At 42.8% G+C, this 21,809-nt stretch overlaps 2 protein-coding genes across 10 annotated transcripts in view; both read left to right on the top strand.

Annotated features, from left to right (window-relative positions):
* The window catches only part of CXXC1 (CXXC finger protein 1), a 33,556-nt gene extending 20,326 nt beyond the window's left edge, over positions 1 to 13,230 (top strand). For both annotated transcript variants that reach the window (XM_070741116.1, XM_070741117.1), the window contains 7 exons: positions 264 to 471; positions 3,480 to 3,590; positions 7,311 to 7,360; positions 10,279 to 10,375; positions 11,107 to 11,259; positions 11,519 to 11,669; positions 12,663 to 13,230. In XM_070741116.1, coding sequence (XP_070597217.1) covers positions 264 to 471; positions 3,480 to 3,590; positions 7,311 to 7,360; positions 10,279 to 10,375; positions 11,107 to 11,259; positions 11,519 to 11,665 — 766 coding nt within the window. In that variant the 3' untranslated portion in view covers positions 11,666 to 11,669; positions 12,663 to 13,230. The remainder of the gene's footprint in view (positions 1 to 263; positions 472 to 3,479; positions 3,591 to 7,310; positions 7,361 to 10,278; positions 10,376 to 11,106; positions 11,260 to 11,518; positions 11,670 to 12,662) is intronic.
* Positions 13,231 to 17,908: 4,678 nt separating this feature from the next.
* The window catches only part of LOC139161672 (methyl-CpG-binding domain protein 1-like), a 71,804-nt gene continuing 67,903 nt past the window's right edge, over positions 17,909 to 21,809 (top strand). For 3 of the 8 annotated variants that reach the window (XM_070741114.1, XM_070741112.1, XM_070741107.1), the window contains exon 1: positions 18,095 to 18,243. The gene's annotated coding sequence lies outside the window, so the exon portion shown is untranslated. Of the gene's footprint in view, positions 18,244 to 21,809 lie in introns of all 8 variants that reach the window. The other 5 variants (XM_070741109.1, XM_070741115.1, XM_070741111.1 and 2 more) reach the window with 5 other exon arrangements.

The following is a 21,809-nucleotide window of genomic DNA, read 5'->3' as shown; positions in this document are numbered from 1 at the left end:
GGTTCGTATCTTGAGGTACCACTGTAGTTGGTGGCTGGTGTCTTAAATTGTTCTTTCCAAGATTATGATAACCCTTGAGGCATATGAATTGGATAGGATAATGTTATGTTGCATTTCATCCTTGCTCTTTCATAGTGACTGGTGATAATCTTTCATATTGACCTATCTCCCTTCCTTCCTTCCTTCCTTCCTTCCTTCCTTCCTTCCTTCCTTCCTTCCTTCCTTCCTTCCTTCCTTCCTTCCTTCCTTCCTTCCTTCCTCAGCCGCATCTATGAGATCCTCCCACAACGCATACAGCAGTGGCAACAAAGCCCATGCGTGGCGGAAGAGCATGGCAAGAAGCTGCTGGAGCGGATAAGGCGGGAGCAGCAGCAGGCCCGGCTTAAGTTGCAAGAAATGGAACGCAAATTCCATGAATTGGAAGCTCTTATTGTCCGGGCTAAGCAGCAGGCTATCAAGGAAGATGAAGAGGTACCTGGAAAATGTGGAGGAGGAGGAGACAGAATTGTTGGACAACATCTTAGAACAGATAGGGGAGCTTGGATAGGTATAGCTAGAGCTTTTTGGCATCTTAACTCTATATACCTGTTTTTCATCTATACAGCTTAGATTGTAAAGTGGGGTCCCCAAACTAAGCAACTTTAAGACTTGTGGACTTCAACTCCCAGCATAGCTGGCTAGAGAATTCTGGGAGTTGAAGTCCACAAGTCTTAAAGTTGCCAATTTTGGAGACCTCTGTTATAAATTATCCAGAGTCATTGATTGAGATAGGTCGAAGGTAGAAATGGAAATGTGTATGAATGAATGAATGAATGAATGAATGAATGAATGAATGAATGAATCAATCAATCAATCAATCAATCAATCAATCAATCAATCAATCAATCAATCATAAATAGATATACATTTGCAAATATTTCTAAACACCAGTAACTTGTGTGCATTCCCAAATTACATTGAGGGCACCTTGTGCAGACCCAGTATGTGCACAACAAGGGCAGTGGAGATTCATCTGCTGAAGGGAACCCACCAGGGCTGGCAGACAAGGGCAGTAGTGCAGAAGAAGAAACCCTTTCTTCCACTGCCACTATGAGGTGTGACAGTGGAGAGTGCAGAGGAGTCAAGGTCTAGTGCGCTTTGTTGCTTGGGAAAGGCAACTGTGGTTTCCCCAAGTGAAGATGGCTATGGGGGAGTCACTCGGGGTGGCAGCAGACCTGGAAGAAATGGACAAGGATTTTCCAGAAGCAAAAATCACACCTTGCATTGGAAAAGCTCTGGTAAACTGGTCTGTGGGCTTCTGCTTGTTGGAAACGGCTGGGCCTTTTTACGAGGATGCTTTGCAAGAGGGAGTCTGGCAGAGAGGGTCTGTTGATGCTGGGCTTGCCTCTGTCTCTCCAGATCTTATCTTCAGGAGAGCTGCCAACGTGAGCTGCAGAGTATGCATTACACTTTTCCACATCCTTCCGCTTCCCCCAGTTCTGCTACCAGCCTGAACAGCACCTCCTGCACAGATGCCACCTAGGCAGCGCATTAACTCTTGCTATCCTACCTTGCTGCGCTCACTCCAGTTTGTGGGCTGTTGCTCCTTGCTGTAGTGGCAGATGACCGGGCTTCTCCTCTTGCAATACTGCCTGGCAAGCGCCGTTCGGCAGAGAAGGCTTCACCACCTTGCGACACTCACTGACTGTGTCCTTGCCCAGTACCTGGATCCTGGGCCAGCAGTGGGAGGAAGAGAGGAAGGTCAGGATTAGGTAGTGGCGGTCATGGCAAGGTTAGATGGAATGCAAGGGCCCCAAAATGCAGGCTACTCTGTTTCCACCCAAGAGAGCTGGGTCAGGGGGGTCGGAGATAGGTGGGTGGTGATACTTATGGCAGAAGCAGTTGCACAGGGCAGGAGGAATGGGAGGTCCACGCCTAATAACTACAGTCTTGGCCTAACAACTGCGATCTTTTCGACTACTATCATTAAATCATGTGACTTCAGATCATGCAGAATACAGCTGCGAGAGCAATCATGGGCTTCCCTAAATATGCCCATGTCACACCAACACTCCGCAGTCTGCATTGGTTGCTGATCAGTTTCCAGTCACAATTCAAAGTGTTGTCTATGACCTATAAAGCCCTTCATGGCACTGGACCAGATTATCTCCGGGACCGCCTTCTGCCGCACGAATCCCAGCGACAAGTTAGGTCCCACAGAGTGGGTCTTCTCCGAGTCCCTTCAACTAAACAGTGTCATTTGGCGGGACCCAGGGGAAGAGCCTTCTCTATGGCGGCCCCAGCCCTCTGGAACCAACTGCCCCCAGAGATCAGAATAGCCCCAACCCTCCTTGCCTTTCTTAAGCTCCTTAAAACCCACCTCTGCCGTCAGGCATGGGGGAACTGAGATATTCTTTCCCCCTAGGCCTCTACAATTTATGCATGGTATGTTTGTATGTATGTTTGGTTTTATAATAAGAATTTTTTAGTTGTTTTAGTATTGGATTGTTACATGCTGTTTTTTATCACTGTTGTTAGCCGCCCCAAGTCCACGGAGAGGGACGGCATACAAATCCAATAAATAAATAGATAGATAGATAGATAGATAGATAGATAGATAGATAGATAGATAAATAGATAAATAGATAAATAAATATATATATATATTAGAAGTTTAGCAATTACAAATAACTCATTAAATGCATCATTTCATGAATAAAGCAATTCCGTTTCTCTGCTCTCTTGTACTTCAACACATTCCAGACATCAATCGGTCCGTTATCTCTCTTCTAGCCGCATTCCTCACATTCCTATATATATATTGTGTGTAACGTCCACTTTGCTTACCAGTGGAAATTCCTATTCCAATTAGGGCCATAATCCAAGGATGACCTGTTCAGGGACTAGCACTGACTTGAAGGCGCATGAATACACAGACACCCCACCCATATGACCGTAATAACCTGGCTCGGCAAGCTTGGCTGGAAAAATGGCTAGATCTGCACACAGGACTTCATGATAGCGTACTTTGTTCAATTTAGTGTTGTGTGATGCTATATTTTCCCCACCTTTAAAAAAATAAATAATTGAAGACAGGGTACCTAATACTTCTGCCTGCCGTTTTCCTCATAACAATCCTGTGAGGTAAATTTAGCTGAGAGAGAAAGAGTCGGTCAGTCACTCAAGCTTTCCTTTCAGGCCTGAGAAAGGCCTAGAACTTGCAGTCTCCTGATTTCTAGCCCAGCATATTCATCACTAGTGGCTCCTCTTTGAGGCTCGGTTTTCTGACTGTGTCCCATGACATGTGATTTTTCCAACAAGCTGTGCTAGAAGCCAAACCACATGACTACCAAAGCATAATTTTATGCAATTGGGTTTTTGCCAGATTCTTGGTTCTCCTTTGCTTGCCTGATTGGATTAAAAGTTCTGCACATATATTAAGTTAGGTGCTGTTTTCTTTAAAAGTCAGTTTGTTGTTTTGACCTCTGCTTCTCTCTTAGACCAGTGAAGGAGACAGTGATGACACAGATTTGCAGATATTCTGTGTCTCCTGTGGCCATCCCATCAACCCGAAAGTTGCCCTTCGCCACATGGAAAGATGTTATGCCAAGGTAGGTCGTTTCCCCAGTGCTCCTTCAGGGTGCTATTGAATTGCTTTTTGAAGGGTTTGAGCATTGCACAGGTGGTTCTCGAGTTACAACCATTCATTTAGCGACATTACAACAGTGCTGAACGAGGGGGATTTACAACTGCAAAGTTAGACTGCAAAATTGCAACCATTTTAACATCCCCATAATTGTTCTGGTTTCTGTTAGAAGTTTAGCAATTATAAATAACTCATTAAATGCATCATTTCATGAATAAAGCAATTCCGTTTATTTCTCTGCTCTCTTGTACTTCAACACATTCCAGACATCAATCGGTCCGTTATCTCAGTGTTTTTCAACCAGTGTGCCGCGGCACACTAGTGTGCTGCGAGACATGGTCAGGTGTGCCACGAAGCTCAGCAAGAGAGAGAAAGAGAGAGAGAAAGCAAGAGAGAGAGAGAAAGCAAGAGAGAAAGAGAAAGAGAGAGAAAGAGAGAGAGAGAAAGACAGGCAGGGAAGGAGGGAGAGATAGAAAGAGCAAAAAAGAGAGGAAGGAAGGAAGAGAGAAAGAAAGGGATGGAGAGAGAGGAAGGAAGGAAGAGACAGAGAGAAAGAGGGATAGAAATAGAGTGAAAGGGAGGAAGAGAGAGAGAGAGAAAAAAATTTTTGTCCAAACTTTTTTTAGCCCCCCCACTCCACCCTGCTCAATGTGCCCCATGAATTTGTATATGTAAAAAATGTGCCGCAACTCAAAAAAGGTTGAAAATCACTGCGTTATCTCTCTTCTAGCCGCATTCCTCACATTCCTTTTCCTGCTTCACTTAGACAGGATTATTTCCTAACTACATAGCTATAAAAAACAGCAACACTGACTAAATCAGTGTTTCCCAACCTTGGCAACTTGAAGATATTTGGACTTCAACACCCAGAATTCCCCAGCCAGCAATGCTGGCTGGGGAATTCTGGGGGTTGAAGTCCAGATATCTTCAAGTTGCCAAGGTTGGGAAACACTGGACTAAATACAATACAAAATACTTTGGCTTACTTTAGCGTGGCGAAAACCCCCTCCATATTTCTTTTCAACAACGTTGAATCTCCATCCTTCTTCTCCACTAGCCCCCTGAGGTGCCAAATACCTCACTACAACATTTAACCCATTCCTCTCCTTAATATCTTCTTCCAGACCTTTGCTCTCTACGTTTCTGAATCCTTCTGAATTTAGGGTTAACCCAGCGCGCGTCTCTCCCTCGCTAGATCCTGAACTCATAGCCCCATCCTGCGGCTGGCCTCCCACCTGTTCTACTACCGGGCCCCCCACTACTTCATAAACACTATCTGAATCTGAGTCCTCAATATCTTCATCATCCTCCAACTGATCAAGAGTATCTACAACAATAATCTCCACGCAAAGTCAATTGAGAAGCTTATAGGGAAGGTAGTGAGTAGCTCCTGGCACATTTTCTTCCAAGGAACTCCACTATGGAATATGAGATTACCTGGGACATCATATTCTGTAACAAACTCTTGTTTACTTGTGCTCCCTAGTGCCTGCCTACAACCTTCGCTGTTCCCTCTGTTGCCCTCGCTGGTCTGGTACTCCACAGTGCTCGCCTGCTGCCTTAGCCAGACTGCCAGCACTTCCTACCACACTTGCCTATTTGTACTCCCCAATGCCTATCTGCAATACCTCCCATGTGACACACCCTCCTTCACACCTGGGACTCTGCTTCTTTCTGCTTAATAACCTCTGCAGTCCTGTGATGATGATGACGACAACTGGGATTGCTGTTACTAAGCGATGTGGTTACCTAACACTGCATTATGACCACATCATTTCGCAAGAGTAATCCTGGTCCCAGTTGTCATCATCAACTGAGGACTATGTATATCCAAGTCATAAATTGTCTTCCTTGCTTTAGGTTAGTATGTGAAATATTGAGAAGAAGCAGTAAATAAACCATGTTATTGTTGGATTTTTAAATGGTAACCATAACTTAGTATGATTTGCAAAAAATAGCTATATGCTCAGTTCCAATTGCCTTTTAGCTCACAAATTCACAGCAGTCAGGACCATGGATAAGTTATAAGCAGGGTAGCAACAGCAAATCATATTATTAATGATTTTTTAAGCAAGCATCAGATACGTTCCATGTTTATAGGAAATACTTGTTTGTAGCTATCTTAATCATTCTTTATTAAGCCTTAATACAAGTCAGGTGTGATGGTGGAAGACATTTAAAAACATGTGGAAAATACTTGAGAAAAAGGCAGAGAATAATAAACAGTATTTTAGAATGCAAGATGCCAAGGTACAATAGAAAGTCCAGGTATTCAGTTGTAGCTTTATGTGCTTTATGACGCCAGCCAATTATCATTTCTTCAAGCAATATTCATTAAATGAAGATAAATTACTATTATCTCCCCCCCCCAACTCCAAGTTTGTAAAATTAAGGCTTCAGGGATTGACATGTCAGAAAAGCTCACCTAACCTTTATGTTCATGCGTGGAACATTTTCAGATGGTGAAACAAGTGGTAGTGTTGAGGGCAGGTGTGATTTATTTAAATGTTTATATGGTTGCTTACCTTAAAACTCTGAACTTTGGACAGTAAGTGATAACATAAAATATACAAAGAATAAAAACAAGACACAATAAAAAAATTGATTGGGGAATACATTGAGAAAAAAGCCCAAGTAGTGGCTGAGAAGGAGTGAAGGTTTGTCCATCCTTCTGTTGCCATGGCTGGGGCTGTATACCTAGAATGGTAGAGGTAGTCCTTGACTTATAACAGTTTATTTAGTGAACGTTCAAAGTTACAGTGGCACTGAAAAAAGTGACACGGCCATTTTTCACTCTTAACAACCGTTGCAACCTCCCCATAGTCATGTGATCAAAATTCAGACAACTAGTTCATATTTGGGACAGTTGCAGTGTCCTGGGGGGGGGGGGTGTCACCTTTTGCAACTTCTGAGAAGCAGAGTCAATGGGGCAGCCGGATTTACTTAACAACCATGTTACTAACATAACAACTGCAGTGATTCGCTCAACCACTTTGGCAAGAAAGGTCTCAAAAGGGGACAAAATGAACTTAGCAAATGTCTCACTTAGCAACAGAAATTTGGGGGCTCCATTGTGGTCATAAATTGAGGACTACCTGTATACTGCAATCCCACCTCTCACATTTCCCTCCTATCTTCCTAGTGTCTTTCTTACTTCCTCCCTGAAACTGCTGCTGATAGTGAAGCCTGTATAATTCTTCTCACTTGCTCCTCCATTAGTTCTCTCAATACTTTCCCTCCCTCCACACCCCAAATTGCCTTTGACGGCTCATCACACTCCACTCCACAGGTCTGCTCACTTCCAATCCCCCCCCCCCTGCTATTACATTGTCAGTGCCACAAACACAGGGAACCCTCAATGAATGGCAACTTTACCTGTACTTCCATTCTCCACTATCCTGTCAGAGCTGAAGAAGCTTCTTTGATGAGAAGTGAAACGTTTTCAAAGAAAAAGAACTAAGGAAGCCCCGTTGCCTCCTGAAAAAACATCGTTGGGTTCCACTTTTGAAATTAACGAAACCTTTTAAAAGCTTTGTGTGAGATAGGAAGTTTTCTGAGCTTTCATGTTAGGTACTACGGTAAGATTCATAGTATTGACTTAACGTTTCCTCACATAATGACGACTGTGATATTTTTCTTCCATTCAGACTTTACAACTGTGCTTTACTGTTTCTTCCCTCTGCAGTATGAGAGCCAGACATCTTTTGGGTCTATGTATCCCACACGTATTGAAGGGTAAGAAATCTGAGTTCATTCTTATCAAACACTGGCCCAACTGGACTCTTTCTATTCATTTGAAATTAAGTGTATCTTTCCTCTCTACCTGAATTTCCTGAAAAGAAGATGGTCTTAAGTTAAGACGTCCCCTCACCAGGAAGAATAGATGGGGGGGGGGGGAGAGATACAAACCCCTCTCTTTTAGGATTATCTTTAAGGATCCTCTTTCTTTCAGATAAATGACTATACAGTGATACCTTGTCTTACAAACTTAATTGGTTCCAGGATGAGGTTCTTAAGGTGAAAAGTTTGTAAGATGAAACAATGTTTCCCATAGGAATCAATGGAAAAGCGATTAATGCGTGCAAGCCCAAATTCACCCCTTTTGCCAGCTGAAGCGCCCGTTTTCACGCTGCTGAGATTCCCCTGAGGCTCCCCTCCATGGGAAACCCCACCTCCAGACTTCTGTGTTTTTGCAATGCTGCAGGGGAATCCCAGCATCGCAAAAACAAGCGCTTCACTGGCAACGGAAGTCCGGAGGTGGGGTTTCCCGGCGAAGAGAGCATCAGTGAAATTGCAGCATCGCAAAAACACCAAAGTCCTCGAAACCACACCTCCGGACTTCCGGAGGTGGGATTTCCCATGGAGAGGAGCCTCGGGGAAATCCCAGTAGCGCAAAAACGGGTGCTTTGCTGGCAACGGAAGTCTGGAGGTGGGGCATCCCAGCGGTGGCGGTGGGTTTGTAAGGTGAAAATAGTTTGTAAGAAGAGGCAAAAAAATCTTCAACCCCGGGTTTGTATCTTGAAAAGTTGTATGACGAGGCGTTTGTAAGACGAGGTATCACTGTATTTCTCTTCTAGAAATATATTTTTCTCCCTTCAAATAACTATTGGTTCAATGAGGGTGGTAATTTCCCCCCTTCCCTCATATTCATCCAATTATATTTCCTTTTCTTGCCAGTGCAGTGTATCCTTATTGCATCATCATTTATTTTTTTTGTTCGTTAGTTTGCTCGTTTCTGCTGGACCTATGACGGGAACTGTGTATATATTTGAGTGTGAAATTGTTTGTAACTGTCTCCGCAGTTATATAACCACTTTGAGGGGAACAGCAATTGTTTTAAAAAAATATTGCTAAAATCCCAAGGCTCATGTTCATTTGTGTGAACATTCTCCAAACTTCCCATTTTAGAAACGGTTATTGAAACGGTGGTGATGACTCAGCTAGACAAAATGGACCGTCTCAGATTGCTGCTAGCAAGGATTCAGAAGGGATGGATAGAAACCACATTCTTTGCCCTTGGCGAAGGACTTTTTAGGACCTTGGAACTGTTAGATCTTTTGGGCTGCCATAGAATCTTGCTGGACTGCCTCCAAACACAAGTCATGGGCATTCAGGCAAGCAAGAACAAAACTCCAGGGGTTCTGCTCTTGCGTGTCCGAGTGATTTAAGTCTGAAATCAAAGAGATGGCCAGCACTACAATACAGGGTACCACGAGGTACAGTGCTGTCTGCCCTATTAATTAAAACGTGTATGATGCCATTAGGAGAAGTCAACTGACAGTTTGGGTGAGATGCCATCATTGTGCAATGACACCGAATTATTGCAAAACCTAGTTGCTTTTTGTTCGGTATTTGCAAATTCCAACTCTGCTACTTTATTTTGGATGGGGTGACAATCTCTTGAAGGCAGTTGTTTGTCATTTAGGGGTTCTCCTGGAGTTGTGGCTACAGCTTAAATAGCAGAAACAAGAGGTAGGAATGTGTTTGTGTGGCTTAGCTGGTATGCCAATGGTGATCCTTCCTAGATCAGGATACTTCAACAACAATAATACCTACTTTGATCATTGCTCAGTTAGATTTTTGTAACACACTCTTGGGACTATCTTTGAATATGCTCTATAACATGATATGATTAGAGAGAATCCTATCACAGTAGATTAATGCCAGTACAAGAAGGTGTCTGGAACCAATTCAAAGTGCGGATCTATGAAACCCTAAATAGCATCATAACAGCTTTTGATATGGGCACATGAGCGAGTGCCCCTTTTGACATGTGAACCTAAAAAGGTTTGCCATCACTATGATAGACCAATGGCAGGCATTTTTTTTTAATTCTTAATCTGTAGTTTTACTCTGTCATACACTGCTCAAGAGACTGTAGATGGGGACCAGCTATAAAAATTGTGAACTAAATAAATCAACAATCAAGTTAGCAAGGTTTATAAAAGAAGTAGGAAGTGTCTCCACCCTGTTACATATAGACAAATGAATTCCAGTAACAGCAGAGTTTAGCCTCAATTCAAAAAGCATGATGTGGCAATAAGGCAACGAAGCAGGCTGCCAATACAGTTAGTCCTTGATTTAGGACCACGATTGAGCCTTGCAATTTTGGTTGTAAGTTGTGGTCATAAGTTCTTGGAGAGGGGCGGCAGAGAAATCCAATTAATAAATAATAATAAATAATAAGTTGAGTCACTATGTGACTGGACTTGCTTTTAAAACCATTTTTACGATGGACATTAAGCAACTGATTGGTCATTTAAGGGAATCACATGGTTGTAAGTCCAAAATGCAGCTTCTCTAATGGGTATTTTTTTTTTGCTGGAAAGCTTTGGAAAATGGAATTGTGTGACTACAAGATGCTGCAACCCTGTTGTAAATGCAAGCTGGTTGCGAAGTGCCAAAAATGTGATCACATGATCATGGAGTGATGCAGCAATCATAAATTTGAGAATGGGCTGTAAATAACTTTTTTTTGATGATTGTTAAATGACCAATCATCAATTGAAGATTGCCTTTATATCTGGATAGGAAGAGTACAAATGGTACTAAATTATTGCAGGTTTTTTATCGTAGAGGGGAAAAAGTGAATGGGGGATGTGTTTGAGGTGTGTAAAATGATGCATGATTGTTGTCCCCCCCTCCCCTCTCAGGGCTACTCGTCTTTTCTGTGATGTCTACAACCCACAAAGCAAGACATACTGCAAACGCTTGCAAGTCCTGTGCCCAGAGCATTCCCGTGACCCAAAAGTAAGTACAGAGTTGCATTCCTTTTAAGGAGCCAGGGTAAATCTTTGTGGAAGTTAGCCATTGGTCAGAAATCAGAAGAAAAGTATGTAAAGTGGGCTCTGATTTTCTGCTAACAGCACAAGGAAAAATGTTGACTGCTGTATAAAGCACTGATCTGGATTTTATTTCAGAATAAAAATAAATTTTTAAATCTTAAAATATAATTTTGTGTGTGTGTGTGTGTGTGTTGCTTGTGTGTATGGGTGTATTTGTTTTTGTAGATTTTCACGAATATAGATATGTAGGTCTTGGCAGGGTATAGTATGTTTGTTCACCCTAGCATGAAGCCTAAAGCACTAGCCTGAAGAAGACGAGTGGGAGCTCGTCAGAACATGGCCAAGTTTCTATCAATCTTACACGGGAAAAGGCCTGAATACACCAAGACACACACACACATATGCACACATACACATACAGGTTTGTACCTGTACAAATAGGTTTCATAAAGATTCTGGCAGTATCTGTTGAACCCTTACCTGGGACACGGTTGAGTAATAATTCCCAAGATTAGGAAGATGGTACTGTCCAGAATATGTTACGCAACTGATCGATGTTGTATCGCCAATATTGTTAGAATTGCACCTTATCCTTTGCTGCCTTTGGGGTGTCATAGGATGGGGCATTATTTGGTCAGGGTGGACATAACTGTTTTTTTCTCCTGCTGAATCTTGTCTCTTGACCTTTTTTGGTAGGTTTCGGCAGATGAGGTGTGTGGTTGCCCCATGGTAAAAGATGTGTTTGAGCTCACTGGAGATTTCTGCCGAGTGCCCAAACGGAAATGCAACCGACACTACTGCTGGGAGAAATTGCGCCGGGCTGAGGTGGACTTGGAGCGAGTGCGTGTGGTACGTTCAGGATCTTGTAGGAACACAAAGATGTAACCTGTTGTTAAACATTTATTTAAAAATAGCTTCATAAATTGGATCGCTAACCCAGAATTTTTCACATGGGCTGGCATCATATCTTCAGCTCCAGATCAACCTGGATGTGTCGAGGAGTGAACAGGGGAGCCTTCTCTACGTATAGACCTGTTGAAGAAATAGTTTTCCTGGGGTTGATCTAAGAATGGAGATAGTAATCAAGGATGTCTTTATTCCCTGGCAGTGGTACAAACTGGATGAGCTGTTTGAGCAGGAACGGAATGTTCGGATGGCTATGACTAACCGGGCTGGGTTGCTTGCCCTCATGTTGCATCAGACAATCCAACATGACCCACTGACCACGGATTTGCGCACAACAACTGATCGTTGAGCTGGTGAGTTAATTGGCTTGGTATTATTGGGTATAATCTGGGCTTTTGATTGGGAAAGATGGAACGTGCGCATCCCAATTCTTAAGGAATTCTTGTGTCTAGACAAAGAAAGTCTAGGGCAGTGATGGCGAACCTATGGCATGGGTGCCACAGGTAGCACGCTGAGTCATATCTGCTGGCATGCGAGCCGTTGCCTTAGCTTAGCTCCAACGTGCATATCTGTGCCAGCCAGCTGATTTTCGGCTGGCACAGAGGCTCCAGAAGGGCATTTTTGGCTTCAAGAGAGGCTCAGAGGGGGATAGAGGAGGGCGTTTTTACTCTCCCCCAGCTCCAGGGAAGCCGTTGGAGCATTGGGAGGGTGAAACACGAGCCTACTGAGCCCACCAGAAGTTGGGAAACAGGCCGTTTCCGGCCACCAGAGGGGCTCCTGTGGGTGGGAGAAGCTGTTTTCATCCTCCCAAGGCATTGAATTATGGGTGTGGGCACTCGCACATGCACGATAGTGAACATGCACGCACTTTCGGCACCCGAGGAAAAAAAGATTCACCATCACTGGACTAGGGCATGTCTGGATGCCTCCTTGAAATGGAGAGAAGGGGCCCATAGATGTATATTTATCCTACAATTTCTTGTGCTGCTGGGAAATATACAGCATGTAATATCTATTTTAGGGATCGTGTTATACCTGATCCGATCAGCCATTGTCATAAATCTAAGCCCCAAGAACTGATTATGCCAACTTCTTGTGGCACTGAAAATGGAATTAACAAAAGATATAGGGAACATCCGCTGTTATTCTTGGCTCAGCTAAGATACAGAGTGAACTCACACATGGCAAGCCATAGTGCGGCTCGTCTGTTGCTGGTATTTTTATTGTTCATATGTGTGCAGCAAATTATTGGGTTATTTAAGAAACCATAGTTAAAACTATGACTTATGTAACATACACATCCAAAATCTAATCTGTATTAACAGTTTTCTTCTTTTTTTTTGCAGGTGCTTTCTTGATTGCTGATGAGGCCTTCATGATTCAGTGCCAACGGAACCTGGATCTTTTTAAATTATTTTTCTTAAGCTCTTTTTTCATTAAAACTGTCTGGTCTTAGCCCACCCTCCCCATCACTCCTGTAGAATCTAGTTTTCCTTGACCCTAATCTCTGTGTCAGTAATATAGCCTTGCTGTGAACAGTCCTTTTTTAATTATTTTTTTACATTATTACAGAGTTAAGGTAGAATTCTGTCTGACAGTAGGGTCTTGGAGAAAGGAATGTAGTGATGGGTCTTTCTTGTTTTTTTAACCCTGCCCTTCCCCACCTTGAGAATAAACATTTGTCTCTCACTGGCTTGGAATGATCCTTGCCACTGAAGCAAGATTTACCGCAAAGATTTTTATAGATAATGGGTTCCCATTGCCCTTCTGTGTAGCTTGTTGAGAACCTGGAAGTAGCGATTGGAGGCTGTTAAATCAGAGCAAAGAGGGCAGTCTTGCACAGATGTACTATCCTATTGTGTGTACTGCCTGGAAGTGAAAAATTAAAAACTAATAAAATACAGAGAAATATCAGTTTGTTTTATGGTGGAGATTGTGTAATTTTTTTAAAGAAGATCATACTAATTCTTTGCTGTACTCCTTCATCCTTTGTATAGCTTCACAGCTGTCCACTCTCCATTTTGTTGTACATGCGAGATGAATCTTTCTATCCCTGCATCCTATCGTAACTACTAATTTATAGGAAGTCCGGACTCATCAAGCACTCATAGCTCCATTTTTTCTACATGAATAGCTTCCCATATTCTAACTTTTCTTCTTTGTTCCCTTGTGTAAAAATATTTGTGTCTTAAACATGAAAGCAATGGATCCAGTAGTGGGTTCTAAAACTCTTTGCTACTTCTGCATGTGTAGAAACATCCTGGGCAGGTGGGTGAAGCATCCTGGGCGGGTGGATAGAGCCTCCCGCCGCTGGTGCTACCAGTTCTTAGAATTGGGAGCAACCCACCGCCGAATGGATCAATATTCAGTCGTGCTCTTTTGTTTTTATACAAGGGCAATGTATAAGAGTCTTCGGAGAAGGGCGGCATACAAATCTAATTAATAATGATAATGATGTAGCTATTGATTATGTTGCACACTTGAAACGTATGGAAATATGGGACTGTTGTTGAAACACATCCAGTACGTCAAATAAACTGGAATAACTGGAGATCTAAAAGTTGTGGCCAGCTACTTGTAATTCAGGCAGTAACCAGAACTAGGAAGTGACAACTGACCAACAAGTTAAAATTGAACTTTATGCTTCCTTGTGCAAACATCATAAAAAGTTGATGTAAATGTGATCCAGGGCTTCTGCTGAAGCCATCAATGAAATGCCTTTTTCTTCTGTGCAGAAAAAAAGTATAGGTAGTCCTCGACTTATGACAGCTTTAGCCCAAAATGTATGTTCCTAAGTGAGACATTTGTCAAGTGAGTTTTGCCTAAGGTTATGTCTTTCCTCGCCACAGTTGTTAAGTGTATCACTGCAGTTGATAAGTTAGTAACCCGGTTGTTTAGTGAACCTGGCTTCCCATTGCTTGTGGGAAGGTCGCAAAAGGTGATCACATGATATTGGAACACATCAAAGGTCATATGAACCAGTTGCTAAGCATCTGAATTTTAATCCCACGGTCACGGAGAAGCTGCAAAGGTTGTAACTGAAAAAATACAGATTTCACTGCCCTTGCAACTTTGAATGGTCACTAAAAGAAATGTAAACCGAGGACTACCTATATTTGGATTCCACTTTCCTCCACTCTACTTGATTAATTGATCCATCACACTGGTGAACAAAGCCAGATCTGGCCAACACACCTACACCCAGACCAAGGATGTTCGGGCATCGGAACTCCTTTTGTGTGGTTTGGGGGTTCCTATGTGAAGACGCGCCTGGGCATGGTCTGGCATATGGAATGGACTTCCCATTCCAAAAAGCGCTGTGTGCATCATTACAATGCCACTTTTTATGGGGATAACGTGATGCTCAGTAAGGCCTCTTTCCGGATGCACAACTTCCATTCTGTTGTGGGGCAAAGGCTACAGAGATCCCTTGAAGGAGAACCACTAATCAGGGATTTGGTACATAAGTAGTCCTTGAGCTATGACCACGAGATGTTAAGTGAGTTTTGCCCCATTCTACAACTTCCTTGCCACAGTTGTTAAATGGATCTGCATTTTGGTAAGCTAGTATTCCCGGTTGTTCAGTGAATCTGGCTTCCTTCCTGACTTTGCTTGTCATAAGGTTGCAAAAGGGGCTCACATGATCCTTGGGAGCCAGCAAAGGTCCTAAGTATGAAACGCACGTCAAGCATCTGTATGACCACAGGGATGCTTCAAAGGTCATAACTCTGAAAAAATGTCATTTTAATTATCAAATTCAATGTTGAAGGGGGGGGGGGTGTTCCTACTTCAAATTTTGAGTGTATACCATTCTAGCTGCTGTTGTTAAATGTAGTATCAAGTACAGTGCTACCTCGGTTCTTGAACGCCTTGGTTTTCGTACATTTCGGATACCGAACAAAATTTTCTGCAAAAATTTGCTTTGGTATCTGAACAAAAATTCGGATACTGAACAGAAAATTTTGTTTACTATCCGAAATGTGCGACCAGGGCAGCTTTGCAAAGCAGCTGCCACAAGATCTGAGGGGATGGGGTGAGAGGGAATGGGAGTCGGGATCTGACATGCCTCTCCTGGCCGCCCTCTTAACAGCCTCCCAGTCTCTACCGTCTAACTGCTCCAAGCTGCAGGAAGGGTAGGGCTGGCTGCAATACCGGCAGCTTTGGGGGGCTCCTTTCCTCAGTGGTTCAGCTTGTTACCTCCAGGCAGCTGCACCAACTTTTTCTTTCCTGGCGGCGGTGGCGGCGGCTCCCCTTCATCACGTGACGTTCCTGATGCTGCTGCTGCTCCTCAAAGGGAAGCACCCATCTTAATTGGACAGCTAAGTGGTATAATTTCCAGTCTGGAATTCCCATTCCTCCTCTGGTCCTGTGGTCTTGCATGTTTTTAGGCTTAATTCTTGCTTTTTAAAAATTCCATATGAATTTGTGAGTTATTTCATTTGTTTATTGAAAAAACTTTTGTTTAACTTAATAGGAACTGTTTGGAAAAGGAATAACACCTTTGGTAACACATTCATTTTAATTAAGGCGATCTTGCCTAAAAGAGATAGTTGAAGATTGGACCATTTATCTAAGTCATTACTAATTGTCTGTATTAAATTATCATAGTTGGCCTTTTTAATTTAACTGCATTTTGCAGAAAGTGTTACTCCCAGATATTTAACCTTTTTCGTAATACTGATACCTAGAGTATTTTCTAGTTTTGAGTCCTATTTAGCTGTCATATTTTTACTTATTATTTTAATTTTATTTATTTTTAGGCCAGCAACTTCCAAATTTCTCAATCTCATCTAATAGGGGTTTACTAGTCTCTAATGGGGGTCCTCCAGAAAGAAGACCATGTCGTCGGCATATGCCTGTGCTTTAAATTCCTATTTTTTTTCACTCTAGGGCCTTTTATCTCCTTATTTTTTATGTTAATTAGTAATGTTTCTAATGCCAGAGTGAAGATTAATGGTGCTAGTGGGCAACTTTGCCATACCCCTTTCTTTATTTGTATTTTATCAAAATTGGAAGCAAGAACCAACCCCCCCCTTCGACATTACATTTGATAATTAAAATACAAGAAGTAGCAGAGATTAATAAGTTAACATTGGAACTCCAGGAAAAAGACAATACAGAATTTTACAACACTTGGGACAGGTGGTATGACTGGTTAAGCAAAAAAAAAAAATATTTTGGAACACTGTATACACGTCAAAAAAACCCAAAAACAAACAAAAGCAAAGAGTAATCTTATAAATCCTTTTTAACAATGGTCAACCAAGTAAGCAGACAAACTGTTGCTAAACCCATCCACCAATTCCTATTGAAATACCAATTTACAGTAATGAGAAATAATGCAACCCAGAAAAAGAAACAGAGAGAGATATAAACCATGTAATTTATAAAGCGTAGCTTACAATAGTTAGAAAATTAAATATAATAAAATATAGATAGGCTGTAAGGAACAAGGTTCAGCAGAATAGCTGGCATATATGTTAAGTGTTAGATGCTTAAGTTCTGATACCAAAGTAACCTATACTGTATGATAAAGCTGTATGATTGAAACATTTAAATATGTTAAAGGGTTAAATAAGGTTCAGGATGAGTGTTTTTAATAGGAAAGTGAAGACAAGAACAAAGGGACACAATCTGAAGTTAGTTGGGGGAAAGATCAAAAGCAACATGAGAAAATATTTTACTGAAAGAGTAGTAGATGCTTGGAACAAACTTCCAGCACAGTAACTGAATTTAAACATGCCTGGGATAAGCATATTCATCCTAAGATAAAATACAGGAAATAGTATAAGGGCAGACTAGATGGACCATGAGGTCTTTTTCTGCTGTCAATCTTCTATGTTTCTCTATGCTTTTGTATATTATGTTTTTGTTTGTTTTTGTTGTTTTAAATGTAAATATTCAATATTTAATCTTAAACATTCAAGATTTAAACTTAATATTAACTGCTCCAAACTTGACTGTAAAAAATATGACTTCAGTAACCGAGTTGTCGAAGCGTGGAACTCATTACCAGACTCCATAGTGTCATCCCCAAACCCCCAATACTTTACCCTTAGATTATCTACGGTTGACCTATCCAGATTCCTAAGTGGTCAGTAAGGGGCAAGTACAAGTGCACTAGAGTGCCTTCCGTCCCGTCCTATTGCTCTCCTATACCTTTCTTCTATTCCTATATCTCTTCTTCTATTCTTTCATTGATATGTTCTATTACTATATCTTCTTTTCTATTCTTTCTTAGATATATTTTACTATGAGTATCTCCTCTATAACCTTCATCATGTATTTTACTATGTGTATATACCCACTAAAACCCTCATTGTGTATTGGACAAAATAAATAAAATATTTTTTTTTAAAAAGAAAAGAAAAAAACGGTCATAAGTCACTTTTGTCAGTACCGTTATAACTCCGAGCGGTCACTAAATTTGTTTATTTATTTTTTGATTGATTGAAATGAACTATTAAGCCGAGCACCACCTGTTACACTCGGATCTCGAAAAAAGGGGCGGCTGTGCTCCGGCTCCCCTGCTGCGGATCTCGGAAAAAAGAGGCTCCCCTGCTGCCTTTCGAATCGCGTACTATTCAGCGGCGAAGAGGACTCAAGGCAAGTAGGTAGCGCTGCTCGGCGTCCAGTTCTTCCAACACCCGTCGGATCCCGCTCCCCAACTTCTCTCCGGAACCCCCTCCCCCATCCTGTGTCACGGAAGACTGTTCCGACTCTCCCGACATTTGCCGCAGCCTTTGAAGCCGCTTCCGCTTCCGGGTCACCTGGGCACTGTTGTTTCTTTTGGCGGGGAGTGCTGCTGGTGGTGGTGCTGTTAGTTCGCTTTCCTCCTCGGCGCGGTGCGGACGACGGAGCTCCTTTACGCGGAGCTCGCCTGCATTCCTTCCACCCCGAGAGCAAAAGCCAAGAAGAAGAGGTCCGGTGAGTGAGGCTGCCGTTGGGCCTTTTAAGATGCGGGCGGGCTCTGGAAAAGAAAGCGGGGCAGAGGCGGGCCTCCAGATGGCTCCGGATAGAGACGCGTCCGTTGAAAACGTCGTGCGCCCGGTTTGCCATGGGGTGGCGCCTTGTAGCATCGGGAGCGCTCGTAGCCGACCTGCTCAAGATGGAGCCCTGATTGCCCTGATGGCGCTGCTTTGGTACCAAAGTGCTGCGCCACTTCCGGGAGGTCAAGAATGGTGGCCAACCTCAGAAGGCGTGCGGGTTGGAAATCGGTCCCATGAGGATTTTTTATACAGTTAGTCCTCGACTTACAACACGTCGACCGCTTGAAGTTACAATGGCACTGGAAAAAAGGTCTTATGACCATTTTTCATTTAACGACTGTGGCGCTCTTCCCCCATGGTCACCTAATTGGATATTCTATTCTATTTTGTAAATATTTTTTAAATTGTTATTTGAAATATTGTTTTTATTTGTTGTAAGCCGCCCAGAGTCCTTGAGGAATTGGATGGCATATAAATTAGATAAATGTTCTATTCCGTTCCAATTCCAGCCTTTATTGTCGAGAGTACAACAATGTACAACATTGGCTGAGCCTCCCTTCGTTCATCCTCCCCCCCAACCCAATATAACTCACAGTAAAAGACAAAAAAAAAAATCCCTGACCCAGTGAATCCTACTAACAAACTTAAAATCCTACTGCTGCATGTGAACTTATTGGGCATTGCTCCGGCCCTGCGAGTCAATCGTGCAGTGTTGTCATAAAGTTATTTTCCATTCAGAAGTCTGACCGCTCACAGATAAAATATGTTCTTTAGAAGTGTTGTGTGGCTGCCTATGCTTCTATAACTCCTTCCTGATGGCAGGAGAATAAAGAAAGGCTGACCAGGGTGTGAGCCGTCCCTGAAGATTTCCCCCACTCTTCTAAGGCAGTGAGCCCTAGTGATGTCATCTAGCAACATTGGGATAGCACATGATGTTTCGTGCTGTGCTAACCACCTTCTGTAATGTCTTTCTATCCATGGCTTTCAAGCTGGCATACAACACCATAATGCAATGAGTGAGGACACTTTCTATTGTGGACCCGTAAAAGGAAGTCATCAGTTGTTCCTCTTTGTTTTTTTTTCCTCAAGAAAGAAACAGGAAGTGGAGTCTCTGTTGGGCCTTTCTGGCCATGTGGGTGATGTTGATTTTCCAGGTGAGATCTTTGCTGATGTAGACTCCCAGGATTTAAAGGAGGAAATTATCTCCACACAGCCCCCCTCGATGTAAAATGGGGCAGGTTCATCTCTCTTCTTCCAGAAATCTAATACCATCTCCTTTGTCTTGCTGATGTTCAGGTGCAGGTTGTTTTCCAAACACTATGTGGATAGATTTTGACCTTCCCCCTGTATACTGTTTTGTCCCCTCATGTAATAAGATCCAGTACGGTGGGTATCATCTTTGAACTTAATGATCACAGTGGATGGGGATGGGACAGACGATACAAAATCGTGTGTACAGTGAGTATAGGTAGGGACTGAGCACATAGCCCTGTGAGAAGCCAGAGCTAAGCTTCAGGGAGGTAGATACGACAGACCCAGCCCCCACTGTTTGTGGCCAGTGTCTCAGAAAGTCTTTGATCTAGTTGCAGATGGAAGAGGGGAAATCTAAGTCAGTTGGTTTTTTGATAAGGGGGCTCAGCAAAATGATATTGAAGGCCAGGCTATAGTCTACAAAAAACTTCCTGACATAGTTCCCGGGTTTCTCCAGATATCTTGCTACAGAAGGTAAGTCAGTAGCTATGGCAATCTCAGTTGACATATTCCCCCTGTATGCAAGCTTGTATTTTATTAAAGTCTGGTGGGAGGCATGTCCTAAGGCAGTGATGATGAACCAAAAAAATTGGTTCGTGTGGGAAAAGAAGTGTGCATGCGCATGTCCGCTGGAGCTGACATAGGGCAATGTCTCACATGCCCTCCAATATGACTCTGCATGCAGCCTGTGACAGATGTGCCATAGGTTCACCATCACCATTATTTGTACACTGAATAATAGCAGAAGTCTCCTGTTAGAGCAAGTATGGCTCCATACTGTTTCTTTGTGGACTAGAACTGATAGTGACATATTTGATTGCGTTTGTGTTTTAACTACAGCTTTGTATTGAATCCTAATTAATTAATTATTTTACTGCCCCTAAGTTAGACAGCAAAACGCGGAACATATGAATGGGAACACTTCCTTTTAATTTGACAATGTTTCTTGGTTATTAGAAAATATGGAAACATTATACTAAGAGAGAGTTTTCTAACTTAACTTGACTTTTATGGTTATCCATAATGTATCAAAATTGAACTCAGAACAGCATATATTGTATAGGAATTCTGCAACAATAGGATGGGTAGTATTGTAAGAAATGAAAATATAGCCTAGTGATGGTGAACCTTTTGAGTCCCGAGTGCCCAAATTGGAACGCGCATGCATGCCTTTGCATGCACATGTGCCAGAGCCCCCAAAACCAGCTGACAGGAGAACATGCACATGCTGGCCAGCTGATCTTTGGGTTTCCGGCATGCACATGTGTGTGCTGGAGCACCAGAAGCCCAGAGACCTGCTGGCCGGTGCGCGCATGCCTCTTTTTGGCTGTTTTTAGGCTGTTTTTCTGGGCATTTTCCTGTTGTTTTCAGACAAAAACAGTCTGTTTTTTGGGCATTTTGAGGGGCTGTTTTCAGGCTGTTTTCTGGCACCAGAAGATCAGCTGGCGGTGCGCTGGAAACCAGAAGAGTAGCTAGCGATGGTGCAGTTGCCCACCAAGGACTCCATGTGCCATCTCTGGCACGCATTCTATAGGTTCTTGATCACTGATATAACCTATTGATCTTTTGGATTTAATAAAGCCTAAGTGAATGGTAGCAGGTCCCAGATAAGTCTTCAGCTAGGACGGTTTCATAATGTAACAGAAATATTTGAGCAGCTGCAATTTTTGTAATGTGATTTTGCAAAGTAGGACATGCTGAAAGAGGCCTGGCATCCTGATGGAGCCACTGCCCATCTCCACTTTCGGACTTCAGGCTATTAGCTGCTCCTTCTCTGCATATACACACACCTCCACTTTGAACCAGTTTGGTGTGTTTGGACTAGAGGTAAGAGGGACCTCCTTCCTTGGAGACCCTTGAGGACATAAACCTTTAGTACTTATTAAGGAAAATGGAAGTTATCAGCCGCTCAGGAACGGTCCCTCCCTTCTGAATTTATTGGTAGTGATGAAATTGTATGAGTAATTGTTGTGCTCCGGAGGCAAAACGGTCGGGCAGACGCATGAGAGGGGTAACTACTGTGGCTGGGACCTAAAGTGGAGCTGACGTTCTGAAGGTCTGATTAACCACTGTGTAGTAGTTGAGGTAGTGCTTCAAGTAAGAGTCGTGCCATTGTGTTCTATGTGGCCTCCTTTCTGGTGGTAGTCTTTGCTGTCACCACTTGTAGCCCATCGGCTGCCAGCAGAAATAGTTGCAGAGTCAGAAGAGGAGGTGTAGGGGGAGCCTAGGCCAGTGTCAGAGCCTGTGAAAGGC

The sequence above is a fragment of the Erythrolamprus reginae genome, chromosome 2, assembly GCF_031021105.1.
Source record: "Erythrolamprus reginae isolate rEryReg1 chromosome 2, rEryReg1.hap1, whole genome shotgun sequence".
In the NCBI taxonomy this organism is placed as follows: domain Eukaryota; kingdom Metazoa; phylum Chordata; class Lepidosauria; order Squamata; family Dipsadidae; genus Erythrolamprus; species Erythrolamprus reginae.
The sequence above is the reverse complement of the archived record's forward strand: the minus strand, read 5'-3'. Positions and strand labels throughout refer to the sequence as shown.